Genomic DNA, 21534 nt, shown 5'->3' with positions numbered 1-21534 from the left:
ATTTATTGTGTGTCTCTTGTCCAGCACAAAGCCTCAAGTGACTGTAAAAGAAAGTGCAGGTGACACCAGTATATAAGAAAGGTAAAAGAATGGACCCACAAAATTACAGACTGATATCCCTAACTTCTGTCTGCAGCAGAATCATTGAACACATTCTCAATTTGAATGTAATAAACTTTCTTGAGGCTAAGCAGCTTATTTCCACAGATCAGTATCGTTTTAGAAAGCATTGCTGATGAGAAACTCAGCATGCCTCTTTCTCACATGATATACTGAGAACTATGAATGAAGTGCAACAAGCAGATTCCATATTTCTAGATTTCTGGAAAGCATTTGACACAATGCCCCACTGCAGCCTGTTAATGAAGGTATGAGCATACAGAGTAAGTTCACAGATATGCAAGTGGCTTGAATACTTTGTAAATAATATAATACAGTATTCTGTCCTCAATGGCAGGTGTTCATCTGAAACATGGGTATTGTCAGGAGTGACACAGGGAAGTGTGATGGGACCGCTGCTGTTCTCTGTATACATAAATGATTTGGCAGATGTGATGGGCAGCAGTCTGCAGTTGTTTGCTGATGATTCCATGGTTTACAGTAAGGTGTCAGAGTTGAGTGACTGTAGGAAGATACAAGATGACAAACAATGTTTACAATTGGAGTGATGAATTACAGCTAGCCCTAAATGTGGAAAAATGCAAGTTAATGGAGATTAGTAGGAAGAACAAACCTGTAATATTTGTATACAGTATTACTAGTGTCCAGCTTGACACAGTCAAGTAATTTAAATATCTGGGGACAACTTTGCAAAGTGATATGTGGTGGAACGAGCATGCAAAAACTGTAGTAGGGAAGGCAAATAGTCAACTTCAGTTTACTGGGAGAATTTTAGGAAAGAGTGGTTCACTTGTAAAGGAGACTGCATATAGGACACTGGTGCAATCTATCCTTGAGTACTGCTCGAGTGTTTCGGATCCATTCCAGGTCAGATTGAAGTAAGACATTGAAGCTATTCAGAGGGGGGCTGCTAGATTTGTTACCAGTAGGTTTGAACAACACAGAAGTGTTGTGGAGATGCATCAGGAACTCAAATGGGAATCCATGGAGGAAAGGTGCTGTTAGTTTCAGGAAACACTATTGAGAAAATTTAGATAGCTGTCATTTGAAAGTGGCTGCTGAATGATTCTGTTCCTGCCAACATACATCATGTGTAAGAACCACAAAGATAAGACACGAGAAATTAGGGCTCATACGGAGGTGTACAGACAGTCCTTTTGCCCTTGCTCTGTTTGCATGTGTAACAGGAGAAGAAATGACAGGTGGTAGTAGTAGTAGTAGTAGTAGTAGTAGTAGTAGTAGTAGTACTAGAAATAGTACTAGTAGTAGTAGTACTAGTAGTAGTAGTAGTAGTAGTAGTAGTAGTAGTAGTAGTAGTACGAGGTACCCACTGCCATGCACCTTACAGTGGCTTGTGGAGTATATTTGTAGATGTAGTTGCAGATGACCACAAATCGCATAGTCTCTCTTCCCTGTGTTAGTACACGACATTATGCACATTACTTATTGGTGAATAGCTGCAATGTCAGCTTTTACGTATTTACACTGTGTGTCACTGGTTGAGTGGATTCCTAACTATCAATACTTTACACTTCTTTTCACTGATTATTTACATTTTCAATCATGAGATTATCTGCACTTTAAGTTTCATTGTATTTCCTAATCTAATTCCCTCAGCATCACCAGATTTAATTCAAATACATTCCATTATTCTCGTTTTGCTTTTGTTGTTGTTCATCTTATATCCTCCTTTCAAGACACTGTCCATTCCATTCAACTGCTCTTCCAAGTCCTTTGCTGTCTCTGACAGAATTACAATGTCATCGGCTAACCTCAAAGTTTTTATTTCTTCCCCATGGATTTTAATACCTATTCCAAATTTTTCTTTTGTTTCCACTACTGCTTGCTCAATATACAAATTGAATAACATCGGGGAGAGGCTACAACCCTGTCTCACTCCCTTCCCAACCACTGCTTCCCTTTCATGTCCCTCAACTCTTATAACTGCCATCTGGTTTCTGCACAAATTGTAAATAGCCTTTTGCTCCCTGTATTTTACCCCTGCCACCTCCAGAATTTGAAAGAGAGTATTCTAGTCAACATTGTCAAAAGCTTTCTCTATGTATAAAAATGCTAGAAACGTAGGTTTGCCTTTCCTTAATCTATTTTCTAAGATAAGTCGTAGGGTCAGTATTGCCTCACGTGTTCCAATATTTCTACGGAATCCAAACTGATCTTCCCCGAGGTTGGCTTCTAACTGTTTTTCCATTCATCTGTAAAGAATTTGCATTAGCATTTTGCAGCTGTGACTTATTAAACTGATAGTTCAGTAATTTCACATCTGTCAACCCCTCCTTTCTTTGGGATTGGAATTATTATATTTTTATAGTCTGAGGGTATTTCGCCTGTCTCATACATTTTGCTCACCAGATGGTAAAGTTTTGTCAGGACTGGCTCTCTCAAGGCCGTCAGTAGTTGTAATGGAATGTTGTCTACTCCCGGGGCCTTGTTTTGATTTAGGTCTTTCAGTGCTCTGTCAAACTGTTCATGCAGTATCGTTTCTTCCATTTAATCTTCATCTACATCCTCTTCCATTTCCATAATATTATCCTCAAGTACATCGCTCTTGTATAGACCCTCTATATACTCCTTCCACCTTTCTGCTTTCCCTTCTTTACTTAGAACTGTGTTCCCATCTGAGCTCCTGATATTCACACGACTGGCTTTCTTTTCTCCAAAGCCCTCTTTAATTTTCCTGTAGGCAGTATCTATCTTGCCCCTAGTGAGATAAGCCTCTACATCCTTGCGTTTGTCCTCTAGCCATCCCTGCTTAGCCGTTTTGCACTTTCTGTCGATCTCATTTTTGTGACGTTTGTATTCCTTTTTGCCTGCTTCATTTACTGCATTTTTATATTTTCTTCTTTCATCAATTAAATTCAATATTTCTTCTGTTACTCAAGGATTTCTACTAGCCCTCGTCTTTTTACCTACTTGATCCTCTGCTGCCTTCACTACTTCATCCCTCAGAGCTACCCATTCTTCTTCTACTGTATTTCTTTCCCCTATTCCTGTCAATTGTTCCCTTACGACCTCCCTGAAACACTGTAAAACCTCTGGTTTAGTCAGTTTATCCAGGTCCCATCTCCTTTAATTCCCATCTTTTTGCAGTTTCTTCAGTTTTAATCTACAGTTCATAACCACTAGATTGTGGTCAGAGTCCACATCTGCCCCTGGAAATGTCTTACAATTTAAAACCTGGTTCCCAAATCTCTGTCTTACCATTATGTAACCATTATGTAATCTATCTGATACCTTCTAGTATCTCCAGGATTATTCCATGTCTACAACCTTCTATCATGATTCTTGAACCAAGTGTTAGCTATGATTAAGTTATGCTCTGTGCAAAATTCTACCAGACAGCTTCCTCTTTCATTTCTTACACCCAATCCATATTCATCTGCTATGTTTCCTTCTCCCCCTTTTCCTACTCTCGAATTCCAGTCACCCATGACTATTACATTTTTGTCCTCCTTCACTACCTGAATAATTTCTTTTATCTCGTCATACATTTAATCAATTTCTTTGTCATCCGCAGAGCTAGCTGGCATATAAACTTGTACTACTGTAGCAGGTGTTGGCTTCGTGTATATCTTGGCCACAATAATGCGTTCACTATGTTGTTTGTAGTAGCTTACCCACACTCCTATTTTTTTTTATTCATTATTAAACCTACTCCTGCATTACCCCTATTGGATTTTGTATTTTTAACCCTGTATTCACCTCACCAAAAGTCTTGTTTCTCCTGCCACTAAACTTCACTAATTCGCATTATATCTAACTTTAACCTATCCATTTCCCTTTTTAAATTTTCTAACCTACCTGCCCAATTAAGGGATCTGGCATTCTACGCTCCAATCCGTAGAATGCCAGTTTTCTTTCTCCTGATAATGACGTCCTCCTGAGTAGTCCCCGCACGGAGATCCGAATGGGGGTTTATTTTACCTCTGGAATATTTTACCCAAGAGGACGCCATCATCATTTAACCACACAGTAAAGCTGCATGCCCTCGGGAAAAATTACAGCTGTAGTTTCCCCTTGCTTTCAGCCGTTTACAGTACCAGCACAGGAAGACCGTTTTGGTTAGTATTACAAGGCCAGATCAGCCAATCGTTTAGACTGTTGCTCCTGCAACTACTGAAAAGGCTGCTGCCCCTCTTCAGGAATCACAAAATTGTCTGTCCTCTCAACAGATACCCCTCCATTGTGGTTGCACCTACAATACGGCCATCTGTATCGCTGAGGCATGCAAGCCTCCCCACCAACAGCAAGGTCTGTGGTTTATGGGTGCTGTTACCAAATGAAATTGGGACTCATCTGACAAGGCTATGGTTTCCTAGTCATTTAGGGTCCAACTGATATGGTCATGAGCCCAGGAGAGGTGCTGCAAGAGATTTTTTTTTTTTTTTTTTTGTGGTTTTAGGGCGCACAACTTCAATGGTCATTAGCGCCCTGACTACTATAAGAATGCACCGCGAGGCACAAGTTGACAACAACAACTAAAAGGGAAAACACGATAAAAGACAGACTGACAGGCATAGGATTAAAAAACAACATCATCAAATGTCCTTAGCGAGGTTTGTCAAATTGATAAAACAAAGAACACGAGCAGCTGCTCGTGGGTCATCCGCTAAAATGGCATCGAAAGTATTAGGCAGGTTAAGATCGAGGCGCATTGTGTTAAGATCTGGACAGGACATTAAAATGTGTCTAACCGTCAGCAAGTGCCCACATGGGCAGAACGGCGCCGGCGCAGCCGTCAGCAGATGGCGATGGCTGAACCGGCAGTGTCCAATTCTTAACCGGGCTAAAACGACCTCCTCCCGCCGAGAAGGGCGTGAGGAGGACGTCCAAGCCACGGGAAGAGGTTTTAAGGCCCGAAGCTTGTTGTCGGTAAGTGCAGCCCAATCGGCATGCCACAGCGACACAATGCGCCGACAAATGACCCTGCTAAAATCGGACGAAGGGACACAACAAGAAGCTGTCCGAGGCTGGAGGACCGCAGCCTTGGCCGCGGCATCTGCAGCTTCGTTCCCAGGGATACCGACATGGCCAGGAACCCACAAAGCTAACCGGAGAACCAACGTCCACCAGCTGCTGAAGAGAGCGTTGGATCCGGTGTACGAAAGGGTGAACCGGGTACGGATCACTGAGGCTCTGGATGGCGCTCAGGGAATCTGAGCAGATGACATAAGCAGAATGTCGGTGGCGGCTCTGCAAGAGATGATGTGGTGGTAGCAAAGGTGCTCATGTCAGTCATCTACTGTCATTGCCCATTAATGTCAAATTTCACTGCACTGTCCTACAAGATGTGTGCATTGTACATCTCACATTGATTTCTCCAGTAATTCATGCAATGTTGCTCATCTGCTAGTGCTGACAACTCTATACAAATGTCACTGCTCTTGATCATTAAGTGAAAGTGTCAGCCACTGCATTGTCCATTGTGAGAGGTAATGCCTGAAATTTGGTGTTCGTAGCACATTCTTTACGCTAAATAGCTCAGAATATTGAATTCCCTAATGATTTCTGAAATAGAATGTCCCATGCACCTAGCTCAAACTATCATTCTGCATTTGAATTCTCTTAATTCCCACTGTGTGGCCATAATCAGGCCTGAAACCTTTTCTCTGGATTCACCCGAGTACAAGTGACAGCTCTGCCTATGCACTCCCCATTTATAATTTGTGTATGATATACTACCACCATCTGTGTATGTGCATATCACAATCCCAAAACTTTTAGCAGCTCTATAACTTTGTACTCTGTGGTCTCTTTGCGGTAATGCAAGTTCAGCACCCTCTGGTGGTGTGTATAACACCACCTGGTGGCATATGGCAAGCCCTCTATAGCAGAGGGTCATCGTGGCTCATTTAAATGTCTCTTCTGCAAAGGTATGAGTGGTGTGTGATGCTGCATGTGTAGTTGACATAGACACCATCAGTACTACATTGATTATGTTTAAGGACCATGGCAGAGAGAATATGAGCACAGTCTTAAACCAGTTTTTTTAATGCACATTGTCAGTTTAATTTTTAAAATTTGTCAACACATTCAAAAATTGGTAAAAGAACTGCACCTGCTATGCGTTTTCGTAGTTAGTTATTAAAAAAAAAATCATCTGATACACAGTAATAACTGGACTGCAGGCGCAAGTCCAAATAGTTATTATGAAAAATTAGATGTACACCTGCCACTGAAGCAGTTAAATTAAGTAAGCTGCAGGAGGCAGATTACAGTGTGTCAGTGCATGTGCATGCATGCATATCCAATTTATAGAGCTATAATGTTCATTCAAAGTTCAAGAAATCCATCACAATTTATTATTTCTTTTCCATCTACATGTAAGTCATTTTCATGAACAATGTAGTGATATCACTTACTGAATGAATATTCTGAAATTGCATCAGTGAGATTTCTTAATTTTGCAAGTTACAAAAATAAACGCATTACCTTGTATTCACTCCTAACAGATGAATGCCTAAAATGTTTTGTCACACACACACACACACACACACACACACTGCCATTACAGTGTCATATAACCCAGCACACCATTACTCCAAAGTGTCTGAAATTTTTCATTGTTTAGTGGCATCTTTCTATTGATCATGTGAAAGAGTGCCTGACCTTTATTAATGACGTGTGTGTGGGTGACAGGCAGTTACTCAGCAGAGGATACCAGTTTTCTACAGATTTTGCAAAACAGTTATAATGCATAAAGTAACTCATAAATTATTCAATCCTCCAGTGAAGTATTGCTGTCACTTCATTTGATTGTCTTCAGTGCTCAAGGTTGTCTGAAGATCAGTGTATGTTAGCTTATAGTGGATTCTGGAAATTTTGTGCATCTAAACTTCACTGTGAAAAAGGAAACACTTCATGTGAATATGTGTTGCAGGTTTGTAATGACAGTGCTGATTAGTCCCACCTGTGGCACCCACTTACATAACTATGCTTGATGTTCAAAATTTCTACAAAATTAGTCATATTAAACATGGGAGACAGTTGATAATAATTCTGAATTAATCACCTGTAGCTTCAATGATGTGTCCTTGTAAATTAACTACTCTGTAACGACTTCCTCCAGAAAAAGCAACTCTTGTTGCTTGGGCTACATCATTTGCAACAAGTGTGTTACGTAGAGCAAAGTAAAATGCCACACGAACTCTCTCATCTGCTAATTTGATTAAGTCAATTAACCGTGGTGCATTCTCAGGCCTGAAAAATATTGATTTTTTTATGTACACTTGAAAAGTAAGCAAATTTGACAATTACATCCGGGTAAAATGCCAAAGGAATGCCACAAAATATATTTAATTGACTTTATGTCATTGCCCTACTAACAACCTCAAGTAATCAATATTATAGTGCAGTCATTACTATGGTTCAGTTTCCTTCCCATTCATAACATTAACCCTCAAGCAGGGGCACCGTTTTTCATAATACAAGTGGGTCCTTGGCGCACTTTGCACCATGTATAGAATAGCTGTCTTTATGTTACCAAGGTAAACATGTATTATCAAAATTACAGTGTGATCTTAATTTAATTAAATAACAAGAAAAGAAACTTACATAATATGAGTTAAATCACTGTTATATTAAACAATACTGAAATAAATTTTTACTATAACACACTGTTGCAAAGGACAGGTGTTACAGAGACAGTAATGGCCCACTCAAAGCATTAAACAGTGCAGTTGTATCAAATCTCAGCCAGCCACTTATTTGATTACTAATTATCTCTTAGACAACTGCTTCAGTGTGGGATCATGTTGGTAGGTGGGGTCATTTTTTTTGCACACATCATAAATTTTTTCTCACCTAGATTACTTTTATTTTATATTACTGCTGCTTGATTGGACACATGACAACAAAATTTATTGCTGTGCTACCCGATGGAGTAATGAAGGAATAGGTATGGGTTTGCAACTGTGAAACAAAAATGGAACCACGCAAAATCATTTTAATTTTGGTTGGTGCACTTTATATGCAGGCATGCCGACTTGGGGGGTTAAGGACAATTTTTAGAAAGTAGTCACTAGACTGTAAAATCAGTGTGTCAAATGATTTACACACTGCTGCCAGTGATCCAATCAATACTGACTATAAAAACTGACTATAAAAACCTCCCGAGGAGATCACGAATGTAAAATTAGAGAGATTAGAGCGTGCACGGAGGCTTTCAGACAGTCGTCCTTCCTGCGAACCATACGCGACTGGAACAGGAAAGGGAGGTAATGACAGTGGCACGTAAAGTGCCCTCTGCCACACACCGTTGGGTGGCTTGCGGAGTATAAATGTAGATGTAAAAATAAATATGACGTAAATTAGCAATTATCACATTGGCTTGTTACAAGTCATGGTGATTAAATTGTCATAGTCACAAGCAGCTACAAAGCTTTACATCATCTTATGAATAACTCTATGTCATGGGTATTAGTAAATGAATCAAAAAATGTCCTGTGTGTGATTGGAGGAGAGGGAGATTAGTGTTCGAAGTCCCTTTGACAATGAGATCATTAGAGATGGAGCACAAGCTCAAATTAGGGAAGGATGAAAAAGGAAAGTGGCCATGCCCTTTTGATGGAACCTTCCCAGAATTTGCCTTAAGAGATTTAGGGAAATTATGGGAAACCTAAATCAGGATGGCTATATGTGGGGTTTGAACCAGTGAAACCCTGCACTACCCTGCTAAGTGTGAGAGATTGGATGTATGAAGGTACCTTCATAACCAATTGACATTATATAACAAATGCATGTTTAAATTGTGAAACCACACTACTGAATCTTTTGAAGCATCAGGTATTAATATGTTTAAATAAACTTTTAATTTATTTGCACTATGTTGATAGCAAATATGTTGTATGATATCTTCAATACCATTATAGATGTTGTGGTGTTACCACCAGACACCACACTTGCTAGGTGGTAGCCTTTAAATCGGCCATGGTCCATTAGTATACATTGGACCCATGTGTCGCCACTATCAGTGATTGCAGACCGAGCGCCGCCACATGGCAGGTCTAGTCTAGAGAGACTCCCTAGCACTCACCCCAGTTGTACAGCTGACTTTGCTAGCAATGGTTCACTGTCTACATACACACTCATTTGCAGAGATGACAGTTTAGCATAGCCTTCAGCTACATCATTTGCTCCGACCTAGCAAGGCATCATATTCAGTTACTATAATTACTATCTTCAAGAATGTATTCTGAACAGATAATATTGTGAATCATGTACCATCAAGAGCAACGTTCATCATTAATGGATTAAAGCTAAGTATCAAACTAATTATGTCCACTTTCTGAATTCTCATTCCTTGTCATGCTCCAGAGCTCACATCAGTATAGTTCTTCCCTCCTTACGCCAGCCTGCGTGAGCTAAAACGCGTGCATTTCGGCCTCCACTCTTAACATGGTGTTGGCTCTTCTGCTAGCACAAAAGATGTCATTCAGCATATTATAACTGCCCTGGCAATTACAGTGGTGGTGTTAATTTGATACAATCATTTATGCATATTTGCCACAGGTTTACTGGCTCTTCAGCCTCCCCATCTCTGTATCTTCCTTCCCAGCTCTTATTTAGTCAAACAAATAATTTCTTATTGACAAACTGACAAAAAAGCAAAACCATATATTCACTAAAGTGCATGGCACTTATTAATTCTAATTCTTAAAACCAACTGGCTGGCATTAACTAAAGAAGGGAATACAAACGTTTCCGGCCGAGTGTAACAGCGTGAATGATACTTTTGTTGGTATTCAAGAGCAATGAATGATGCCTGGCCGATGTTTGACTGACGCAACAGCTCTATACTTTCCTGTGCTGTTTTCACTGTATCAACTACCATATGGTTTAAATAACCACAGGCTGTTGAAACTGCCACATCGTACATCTTGTCTATGGTACCAAGGTCTCCCTGCAATGTTTCACATGAAAAAGTTGAGAGAGCTTTAAGAATTACACACATCAACTGGGAAAAAGTCAATGAAAATTGCATATTTCCTGTACAATGACATACCAATCTTCCAAAGAAACCTGGTAACTTATTCTCCAACTTGCAGTTCATCAAATATTCAACAACTTTATTACTTGAAACTGATTTTCTCATTGTTTGATGAGCTTCATGTAATTTCATTCGAATAACATGCAGTTGTTTTGAACATATTTCCTCTTCATGTGCCAGTTGTTTCTTTTCATCTTTGGCCAGCATTAAATCCTTTTCCACAACAGGGAATCTTTCCAGCATTTGTTGTTTTTCCCTAGAAGAATGAAGTTTTATGTCATTGACTCCTAAGAAAACTGATCAAGTTAATGAAATGGCTGACAGCCCCTACATATTATTGAAAGGTTTGTGTGTCATTTTCTTGTTATAAACTTCACAAATATTACTGTGTTATAGTTACTGCAAGGTGACAGAAGTAGAATGCTGTTTTGACCGATTAACATTCATTCACTACTGTGAGTAACACCTGACACTGAGTTTTCAGCATCACAAATTTTGACACCATGGGTAATTTGACAATTCAGAAGAATTTACATTCACTCAGTTTGTATCTGCAACTCATAAGACACAGCAAATCACTAACTACTTAGTAAATTTTTAAGAATAAAGGAGACAACTCAGCATAGAGGCAATGCATGGTTGACAGGCTCACAAAAGAGAATGAAAACTTTGCTAGCTTTCAGCAAAGGTATATGCAGGAGGGAGAGGCAGCAGGAGCACAAGATAGGAATGTGACACATGGGCACTAGAGCTCGTGAGTTCGTGCAGCACTTCACTTCACCATCATTGCCCCCTTTCACTGTCCTGTACCCTACCCGACCATCTCTTCTCATCATTGGGTGTCTCATGAACTCGCAAGCTCTTGTGTGTCACATCCCTCTCCAATGAACCTGCAGCCTCTTCCTCCTGCAGTCCTATCCCCTACATCTTCTGCCTCTCACCTAGACATAAACTCTCACCCTATCGTACCTGCCAAACTGCAATGCTGGCATTCAGCTTTTTAGGCTGCCTAATGTAAGACTCAGAGGGCCATAGACATGGGTTCCCAGGTAGATGCCGTGTTTCTTGAAATTCAGTCCAAAAACAAAGGAAGTAGGTTACAGTACACTTGTTTGCCCACTGCTTGAATACTGCTCACCAGTGTTGGATCCGTACCAGATAGGGTTGATAGAAGAGATAGGGAAGACCCAACGGAGAGCAGCGTGCTTTGTTACAGGATCATTAAGTAATCGTGAAAGCTTTACAGAGATGATAGATAAACTCTACATCTACATCTACATTTATACTCCGCAAGCCACCCAACGGTGTGTGGCGGAGGGCACTTTACGTGCCACTGTCATTATCTCCCTTTCCTGTTCCAGTCGCGTATGGTTCGCGGGAAGAACGACTGTCTGAAAGCCTCTGTGCGCGCTCTAATCTCTCTAATTTTACATTCGTGATCTCCTCGGGAGGTATAAGTAGGGGGAAGCAATATATTCGATACCTCATCCAGAAACGCACCCTCTCGAAACCTGGCGAGCAAGCTACACCGCGATGCAGAGCGCCTCTCTTGCAGAGTCTGCCACTTGAGTTTGCTAAACATGTCCGTAACGCTATCACGGTTACCAAATAACCCTGTGACGAAACGCGCCGCTCTTCTTTGGATCTTCTCTATCTCCTCCGTCAACCCGATCTGGTATGGATCCCACACTGATGAGCAATACTCAAGTATAGGTCGAACGAGTGTTTTGTAAGCCACCTCCTTTGTTGATGGACTACATTTTCTAAGGACTCTCCCAATGAATCTCAACCTGGTACCCGCCTTACCAACAATTAATTTTATATGATCATTCCACTTCAAATCGTTCCGCACGCATACTCCCAGATATTTTACAGAAGTAACTGCTACCAGTGTTTGTTCCGCTATCATATAATCATACAATAAAGGCTCCTTCTTTCTATGTATTCGCAATACATTACATTTGTCTATGTTAAGGGTCAGTTGCCACTCCCTGCACCAAGTGCCTATCCGCTGCAGATCTTCCTGCATTTCGCTACAATTTTCTAATGCTGCAACTTCTCTGTATACTACAGCATCATCCGCGAAAAGCCGCATGGAAATTCCGACACTATCTACTAGGTCATTTATATATATTGTGAAAAGCAATGGTCCCATAACACTCCCCTGTGGCACGCCAGAGGTTACTTTAACGTCTGTAGATGTCTCTCCATTGAGAACAACATGCTGTGTTCTGTTTGCTAAAAACTCTTCAATCCAGCCACACAGCTGGTCTGATATTCCGTAGGCTCTTACTTTGTTTATCAGGCGACAGTGCGGAACTGTATCGAACGCCTTCCGGAAGTCAAGGAAAATGGCATCTACCTGGGAGCCTGTATCTAATATTTTCTGGGTCTCATGAACAAATAAAGCGAGTTGGGTTTCACACGATCGCTGTTTCCGGAATCCATGTTGATTCCTACATAGTAGATTCTGAGTTTCCAAAAACGACATGATACTCGAGCAAAAGACATGTTCTAAAATTCTACAACTCCAGTGGAAGACTCCACAAGAGAGACACTCAGCAGCTCGGTACGGGCCTTTGTTGAAGTTTCGAGAACATACGTTCGAGGAGTTAAACGGTATATTGCTCCCTCCTACACCTCCTATATGTATCTCCCAAAAATACCATGTGGATAAAATCAGAGAGATTAGAGCTCACACAGAAGCATACCGACAATCTTTCTTTCCACGAACAATACGAGACTGGAATAGAAGGGAGAACTGATAGATACACTCAAGGTACTCTCTGCCACACACTGCCAGGTGGCTTGCAAAGTATGGACACCACTTTGAGTGGGGAGGGAGGGTGTGCAGGGCAGCAGGGGTAAGTGGAAGGGATGGTGGGGGGTAGTGAGTGGACAGGGGAGTAGTGGGGGGAGGGGGGCAGCATGCACACACCTGTATTTATACTTTAGTTCATTAAACATTTTGTCCAAAACCTGGCAAATCTTTCATTTTTTGTGTGGCTGTTTATTAACAAATGTCTCCACTATTCAGTGAGTTGTCCTCAGTCCTCATTTATCATATGTGCTAACCTTGGTTATTTTTTATAGCTCAGGCAATTAACTACAGCTACTGTGCATGACTGTAGCAGGTACTTTACACCATTTGCATGTGCTTTCTGTGCTTCACTTTTTTTCATTTCTGCAAGTTTCCAGTATGTTTCAGACTCTATTGTAGAAAGCTGTTTATCACCATTTTAGCATGGCTACAAGAAATATGGTAATTTCAGCCTGTTTTAGTCATATCTCCACAATATACTGTAACATACTTATATACGAGGGTTGGAACTTAAATAATGTCAACTATTTATTCACAACTGATACAAAAGAGTTACATGTTTTCCCTGTTACTGTCCTTCAAAGTAGACACCAGTGTTGTGTAGAACCCGTTGCCAGTTATGCAGAAGGTGTAGCATACCATTAGCAGAGCCTGTTCTGGTGATGGTTAATGGAGCATTCTACTGCCTGTCGAATCCCTGGAACAGTTCTGAAGCGAATGCCACAAAGTGGTTCCTTCATCTTTGAGATCAAATCAAGGTCACAAACAGGTAAGTCTGGATGTATGGTAAATGGTACAGTACATCGACCAGAGTAGCCAAGCATGCGCTGTATGGGCCCCTCACATTGTTGTGCAAAATGATGGGTGGGTTGCGCAGAAAGTGTTGCCACTTCTTTCGCAAAGCTGGTCACAGGTGATGCTCCAAAAATGAATGGTAATACTGTGCACTGACAGTCTGCTGTGAAGGAATGTAATGCGTTAGGATAACACCATCACAGTCATACACGGGAATCACCATAACTTTCACCATACTGGGACTCTGATGCACTTTTGACCTACGTGGCAACCCATAATGGCGCCATTTGTTGGATTGGCATTTCAGTTTTGGCTCATACGATGTGGCCCATGTCTCATCCAGTGTTATGATTTGGCCTAAGAATGCCTCTACTTCACACTCAGACCTCCAAGGGCATCTGAGCAGCACCGTAATGCATCCATTTCTGCATTTCCGTGAAGACATGCGGAACCCATCGTGATGCTATTTTTTGTATGCCCATGTGTTCCTTCAGGTTGAGAGACACAGTTGTATGCTAATCCGGTTTTGTGGGGAAGCTCATGAATCATATGGCATTGATCACTGTCCACTTTTGCACTAACAGCATGCAATTCTTCTTCAGAAATGCAAGGACAACCTGCCTGATGCATGTCTGCCACAGTTTGCCAACCTTTGTTGAAGGGTTTTACCCAATGTGCCACTGTTCTGTATGGCAATACTGATTCCCCACATGCCTCTTGAAGACCTTGATGACACTGTCATACTGTATGACCTCTGGCACATTCAATCTTGATCCAACTCCAATGTTCCTGTTTCGAAAATGTAGTGACACCATTACGTTAGACTGCTTGCTCTCAGTGACTGTGTTTCCCTCGATTGTGCACTCGCCAGTGATGTGGGACAGGTGAGTCCATTTGCTCGTAGGTAAGGTAGGTCAACAACGTGTGCTATCAGCAACAATAGTAGAGTCCATTGCATAGTGTTTGCAAAGCAGTGTTGTCACTATTTGAGTTCCAACCAAGGACTATTTACTATTAAGTGATAGTTTATGTCATCAAAAAAATACAGCAATACATTGTCTTTGAAACAGCACTGGTTCTACATTGGGCAATGACCTATACTTTCTCATTCTGATAAGAGAATGCAAAAGGAAGATGAGAGTCCAGAAAAAATGAGGAATGTGATGGCACAGATGATGCATTTCCAATGAGGGAATACTCCAGAACAACAAAGCCTGTGTCATCATCATCAACAGAAAGGATGTTCCATGACATGCATCTACCTAAGATGACAGATAAAACCAGAAAGTCATTTCATTGGTGGGTTGTATGTACATAAGGGTTTCACATTTGTGTAGATGCAAAATTTGTCTCTTTTGCAGGAAAATGGAACTGTTTTTTACAGTTACATAAAAAATAGCAGAATAGACCATTAGACAGGGACTTCAAAAAGTAATTTATGCTTGTCATTGTGTGCTAAGGTCATTTCAGGATAAGAGTAGCTCATTATTAGAGGACAGTATGTGTTGAGGGTTTTTTGCACACACACTTCTGCTGTGGTTTGGGTAACAAATGCATTGCACTGTGGGAGTGAAATGGTGCACCAACTGGGAATATACTCAATTTCAAGTATACAGGATGGTATGATTCTTGTGTGAGAAATGTCTGAATTGCACACAGGTTCACCATGAAACTTTGGCAGTTTGTGGACCAAAAGCAATGTTGCATCCAGCCAATGTGAAATGTTGCAAACTATTAAACCGAGGTGGCACAGACGTGGGTGATGCCATTAAATAAGGAAGGCCACCAACATTGACACTGACCACGGATGGGAAAGTTCAAGCAATCTAAGATTTCCTGATAAAGATGTTCAGACATTGATTCTTGAATGACTATGACCAAGTAGTGGATTTTTATCATTAAGGAACTGAACAATTGGTAGGATGTTCTGACAGTTATTTGCAGAGACTTGGTGACAATGTTGAAAACTAGTGTCATATCTCTGTGTCACTTTTGAGTGTAGTGGAGCATTCAATAAAAGCGACTTGACCTGCCACAATAATGTGTATCTTACTTTTTGAAGTCCCCTAACATGAAAGATGTAATAATAACATGAAATTTTGTGGTAATTACATAAATACAGGGGATGAACAAAAATATGGGAACACCAGAAGAAATATATGCTTGAACGTAAATGCAAATGCTAATGCTAATGAAGCTTGGAGGCTGCACTATTGTATTTGACAATGAACGGCACCTGTGGAATGTCCTCAATACGCTGCAAGCATCAGGTCTTGTCAAAACAATGTTCTGGGTAGTTTCAAGTGTTATGTCAGAGCTAAGGGAATTCAAACATAGGTGAATTGTTGATGCACATATTGTGGGTGCTTTCTGTAACTAAGGTAGCCAAAGTGTGTGGTGTCTCAAGGAGCACCAAATTGAAGATTTATCAGCATACAGAGAAAGTGGGCGATGATCATCCTCTAAGTCTCAATGTGTGAATGATCATGACACATGGTCACTGAAGAGAACTGTGATGAAAAATAAGGGGATGACAGCTGCAGAAGTCACTGCAGAACTGAATGTGCCACTTGTTAATACTTTCAGCATCAAAACAACACAAAAGCAGCTCCATAAGCATGGAACTGCAGTGTGAACTACAGTTCCAAGACTACTCATCAATGATATATGAGGAAAACATGGTGCCAAAGCCACAAAACCTGGACTATGGACCAATGCAAGAATGTTATTTGGTTGGATGGTCTTGTTTCACACTGTTTCCATTTTCTGGCTGAGTTTACATCCCAAGAGTGAAACATGGTGGGGGTTCAGTGATGACTTTGGGAGCCATATCATCGTACTTGATGGGTCCCATGCAAATACACTTAGTACCTGGTAGAGGTTTCATAGAACACCTTCACAATAATTATTTTCCGCACTCTAACAGATTGTGGAAAAAAACAAACACCTATATCTTACGGTGGAAGCCCTGATTTCCCTTATTTTATTACATTGATCATTTCTCCCTATGTAGGTTGGTGTCAACAAAATATTTTCACATTTGGAGGAGAAAGTTAGTGATTGAAATTTTGTGAGAAGATTCTACCACAGTGAAAAATGCATTTGTTGTAATGATGTCCACCCCAAATCTTGTATCATGTCAGAGACACACTCTCCGATATTTCTCTATAATACGAGACTTGCTGCTCTTCTTTGAACTTTCTTCATGTACTCCATTAATCCTATCTGGTAAGAATCCCACACCAGGTAGCAGTATTCCAAAAGAGGACAGGCAAGCATAGTGTAGACAGTCTCTTTAGTAGATCTAGTGCATGTTCTAAGTGTTCTGCCAATAAAACAGTGTCTTTGGTTCACTTTCCCCACAATATTTTCTAGGTGGTCTTCCAACTTTAGTTGTTCCTAATTGTAATTCCTAGGTATGTAGTTGAATTTGTGGCCTTTAGATTTGACTTATTTATTGTGTAATCAAAGTTTAATGGATTCCTTTTAGTGCTCATGTGGATGACCTCACACTTTCCATTATTTATGGTCAACTGCCAATCTTCACACCATACAGATATTTTTTCAACATTTTGTTGCAATGTTCCTTGATCTTCTGATGACTTTACCAGATGATAAATAACAGCATCATCTGTAAACAATCTAAGACGGGTCCTCAGAGTGTCACCTGATTCATTTGTGTAGATAAGGAATGGCAGATGGCCTGGGGACTGCCAGAAATCACTTCTGTTTTACTCAATGACTTTCCAACAGGTAATACAAACTGTGACCCCTCTGACAGGTAACCACTAATGCAGTCACGTAACTGAGATGATATTCCACAAGCATGCAATTTGACTGCAAGCTGCTTGTGAGGTACAGTGTTGAAAGCCTCCAGGAAATCTAGCAATATGGAATCAATTTGAAATCCGTTGTCAACAGCACTCAACACTTTGTGTACATAAAGAGGTAGTTGTCTTTCATGAGAATGATGTTTTCTAAATCCGTGTCAACTGTGTGTCAATAGACCATTCTCTTTGAGGTAATTCATAAGGTTTGAACTCAATATATGTTCCAAAATCCTACTGCATATTGATGTTAATGATATGAGTCTGTAATTATGTGACCATTTTGCTGGTTTGGGTCCACCCTGTAATACCATTTCTGTTCCCCAATGGTGATGCAGTGTTCCAAGATGACAGGGCCTCTATTCACACAGCTCACATCATCCAGGCTTAGTTTTTTGAGCATGAGAATGAACTGTCATACAATCCAGGATTAATTTAATGAGCATGAGAATGAACTGCCACATCTCCCCTGGCCACCTCAGTAACCAGGTTTCAATATTATTGAACATATGTGGTCTACTTTGTGGGGAGGATGGATGATTGCCAATCTATAAATAAAATCCACCAAAGGTATACTTGAAAATAAGTCATTACTAGGATAAGTAATATATTTGGATCCTGTTGTAGCAATACAGTAGATGTGATGTATATGTAGATGTACAGATAAACAAGTGATTAAAATTTCAGAAAAAAATGGGTGATTTCAACAGAAAGAGATTCACAAACTGAGCAGTTGGCCCTTATGCAAGCAGCTATTCAGCTCAGGATTGATTGACAGTTGTTTGATGTCATCCTAAGGGATATCATGCCAAATTCTGTCCATTTGGCGTGTTACTGTAGATCGTCAAAATCACGAGATCATTGGAGCGCCCCATCCATAATGCTCCAAATGTTCTAAAATGGTTCAAATGGCTCTGAGCACTATGGGACTTAACATCTATGGTCATCAGTCCCCTAGAGCTCAGAACTACTTAAACCTAACTAACCTAAGGACATCACACAACACCCAGTCATCATGAGGCAGAGAAAATCCCTGACCCTGCTGGGAATCGAACCCAGGAACCCAGGTGTGGGAAGCGAGAATGCTACCGCACGACCAAATGTTCTCAATTGGGTAGGATCCATTGATCTTGCTGGCCATAGTAGGGTTTGACAAGAATGAAGATAAGCAGTGAAAACTCTTGCCATGTGCAGGTGGACATTATCTTGTTGAACTGTAGGCCCAGGTTTGCCATGAAGTGCAACAAAACAGGTCATAGAATATCATCAGTGCAGTTCTGTGCTGTAAGAGTGCTGCAGATGACAATCAAAGGGTCCTGCTACAATAAGAAGTGACATCTCAGATCATCATTCCTAGTTGTTGGACTGTATGGTGGGCCACAGTCCTGTTTGCATCCTGCTGCAACCCAGCAGATCTTCAGATACATATTTTCTGGTTGTCAGGGCTCAGTTCAAAGTGGGACCCGTCACTGAAGACAATTCTACTCTAACCAATGAGATTACAGGCCAAAGATGTTTCTGGATCTGTCCCTTGTAATGCCCATCTGTGCATTGGGAGAGTTTCTATGGTTTTTCTTTGTACTTGCTAAATACTACCCTGGCCAGTAAGATTGCCAGATCTCTCCAAAGTTGAGAACATTTGAAGCATTATAGGTAGGGTCCCCCAACCATCTTGTGACTTTGACAATCTAACATGCCAATTGGACAGAATTTGGCACAATATCCCAGATGATATCCAACAACTGTGTCAATCAATGTCAACCAGAGCAACTGCTTGCACAAGGGCCAGTGGTGGAACAATACATTATTGACCTGCTCAATTTGTAAAGCAATTTCTCTCAAATAAACCATCCAATTTTTCTGTAATTTTAATTATTTGTTTTTTGTGTACATGTACATCACATCCACAGAGATGGGCATAGCTTTGCTTTATCTATATAAAACAATTTTTTTTAGTTCATTTGATGACATGAAATTCTTCTCATGTTGTGTAGAGAATCTGGCATTCTGTGTTGTGCTGGGTGATACAGCAGAGATGTTTCTGTGTTCTATCACTGGTGTCTTAATGTGAACCAGTTAAGGTGCTTCCACTTCTGCAGGTTGTTTCTGTGGAGTATCATGAGTCACACTGCATATCATATTAAATATCATATAGCTCCAGTCGTAACTATGCCTTATTGGAATCTATCACAGTAAGAGTTCCAAAATGGAGAGATTGCTGGAGTCTCAAAAATGCTAGCTTCAATAAGTTTGAGTAGCTACATGACAGACTTTCTGCCCTGGTGTCTCCCACTATAACCAGGAGCTCTCTCGATGGGCACCACCCAGCCATGGCAATAGCCACCTGGCACTATGAGTATTGCCCGAAGTACCAGTGCCCCAATGGGAATGACCACCTATTCCTTGATATAAATGCACATTGAAGTTCAGATGCCAGCAATACAATCCCAGCTTTTTTAGGTAGGCTGCAGTTGTGGAGGCTCATGATAGTTCCTTCCAATGAACTGGCTACCCAATTAGGTTCTGAGTCTGACAGGTGGTACACCGAGAACTGGATGTCATGGTTGAAGCACCCTGCCAGATACTTATGTGCCACAGCATCTGGCCTTTTCTGCACAATTCAGAAATTTGGAGAAGAATGGATTTGAAATAAGGGTGGGACTAGAACAAGTTAAGAAAGGTAGGAAGTAACATAAGGCATCAAAAAGGAAAAGCCAAAACAAGACCAAGGTGAGATCTAGATCATCACGAGAGCAGGCGAAGATAGAGAGAGGGAATAGAATAAGAAGAGACAGTAATTGCAGCACAGAAAAAAAGTTGTACTGTGTTGGTTCAGTGCCTTGTGGTCAACACACATGTAAGAACAAAACAGTTACTGCCCTATGCAGGGTTTACAGAAGAACCACTACTATGGGAGACTGCTGCTTTTTCCATTTAAAATTCAGGTTCTGTTTTGCTACAGTTGCATGCTGCTTATTTTCAAATGGTATCAGTTATCTATTTATATACTTATTTATCCATGTTTATATCTACATACACACATAATAAACCACTATGAAGGGAATGGCCAAGGGTACTCAGCATACTATGACATGTTAGAGGTTCTTCCTATTCCAGTCAAATACAGAGCATGGGAAGAAGGATTGAGTAATTGTCTGTGCATGCTGTAATTAACTTAATATTGCCTTCACTGTCAATAAAGGAGTGATACACAGAAGGATGATGAATAAATATAGTTCTTGACACTTCACGAGCTTTTGCAGTATAAATGGTGCCTTTCTTAGACAAATGGAATGAAGGAAAAACAAGTGTCTATATGCCTCCATACAAGCTCTAATATCTCTTATCTTTTCTTTGTGGTACTTATGTGAGATGGATGTGGGTGCCAGTAAGATCATTCTGTAGCCTGTCACAAATGCAGGTTCTCTATAAATTCTCAATAGTTTTTCATGAACAGAATTGTTTCTTCCATCCAGGAATTCCCATAACACTTGCGCAGTGATCAAAACAACCAGTAAAAAATCTAGCAGTATGTCTGTGAACTGGTTCAGTATCTGTCTTTCATCCAACCTGGCGATGATCTCTAACATTCAACTAGTAGTTCCTCTTGTGCTGTAAGCCTTGGACTTATTTAAAAAGGCATTACCACCCCCAATACCACTGTCAAGAAGCAATGCATGAATTAAAAGAATCAAGTAGTTTACAGAATATTTTGGTGAGATTGTTTAATTTTATTCCAGCAGGACCCACTGTATTGTTTTATTTCTGAGGGAAGGAAGTTGAAGAGTTCTGTAGTGAAATATAGAGTTTCACTCTGAACATTACATGTGGGTATAAATTCTACATAAGGATTCTATTACCTATTTTAAAGTGTTTGTGTACATCACAATCAGAAAGAACTTTGATAACTTATCAAAATTAGACATATGGCCTTAATTCTGAACTGTCATGATCATCAATCATCT

At 40.5% G+C, this 21534-nt stretch overlaps 1 protein-coding gene across 1 annotated transcript in view; it reads right to left on the bottom strand.

The window, feature by feature from the left end:
• The window catches only part of LOC126183365 (structural maintenance of chromosomes protein 4-like), a 313166-nt gene that overhangs the window by 228903 nt on the left and 62729 nt on the right, over positions 1-21534 (bottom strand). Inside the window, exon 6 of the mRNA XM_049925284.1 lies at positions 7151-7338. Coding sequence (XP_049781241.1) covers positions 7151-7338 — 188 coding nt within the window. The remainder of the gene's footprint in view (positions 1-7150; positions 7339-21534) is intronic.

This window comes from Schistocerca cancellata, chromosome 4 (genome assembly GCF_023864275.1).
Source record: "Schistocerca cancellata isolate TAMUIC-IGC-003103 chromosome 4, iqSchCanc2.1, whole genome shotgun sequence".
NCBI lineage: Eukaryota > Metazoa > Arthropoda > Insecta > Orthoptera > Acrididae > Schistocerca > Schistocerca cancellata.
The sequence above is the reverse complement of the archived record's forward strand: the minus strand, read 5'-3'. Positions and strand labels throughout refer to the sequence as shown.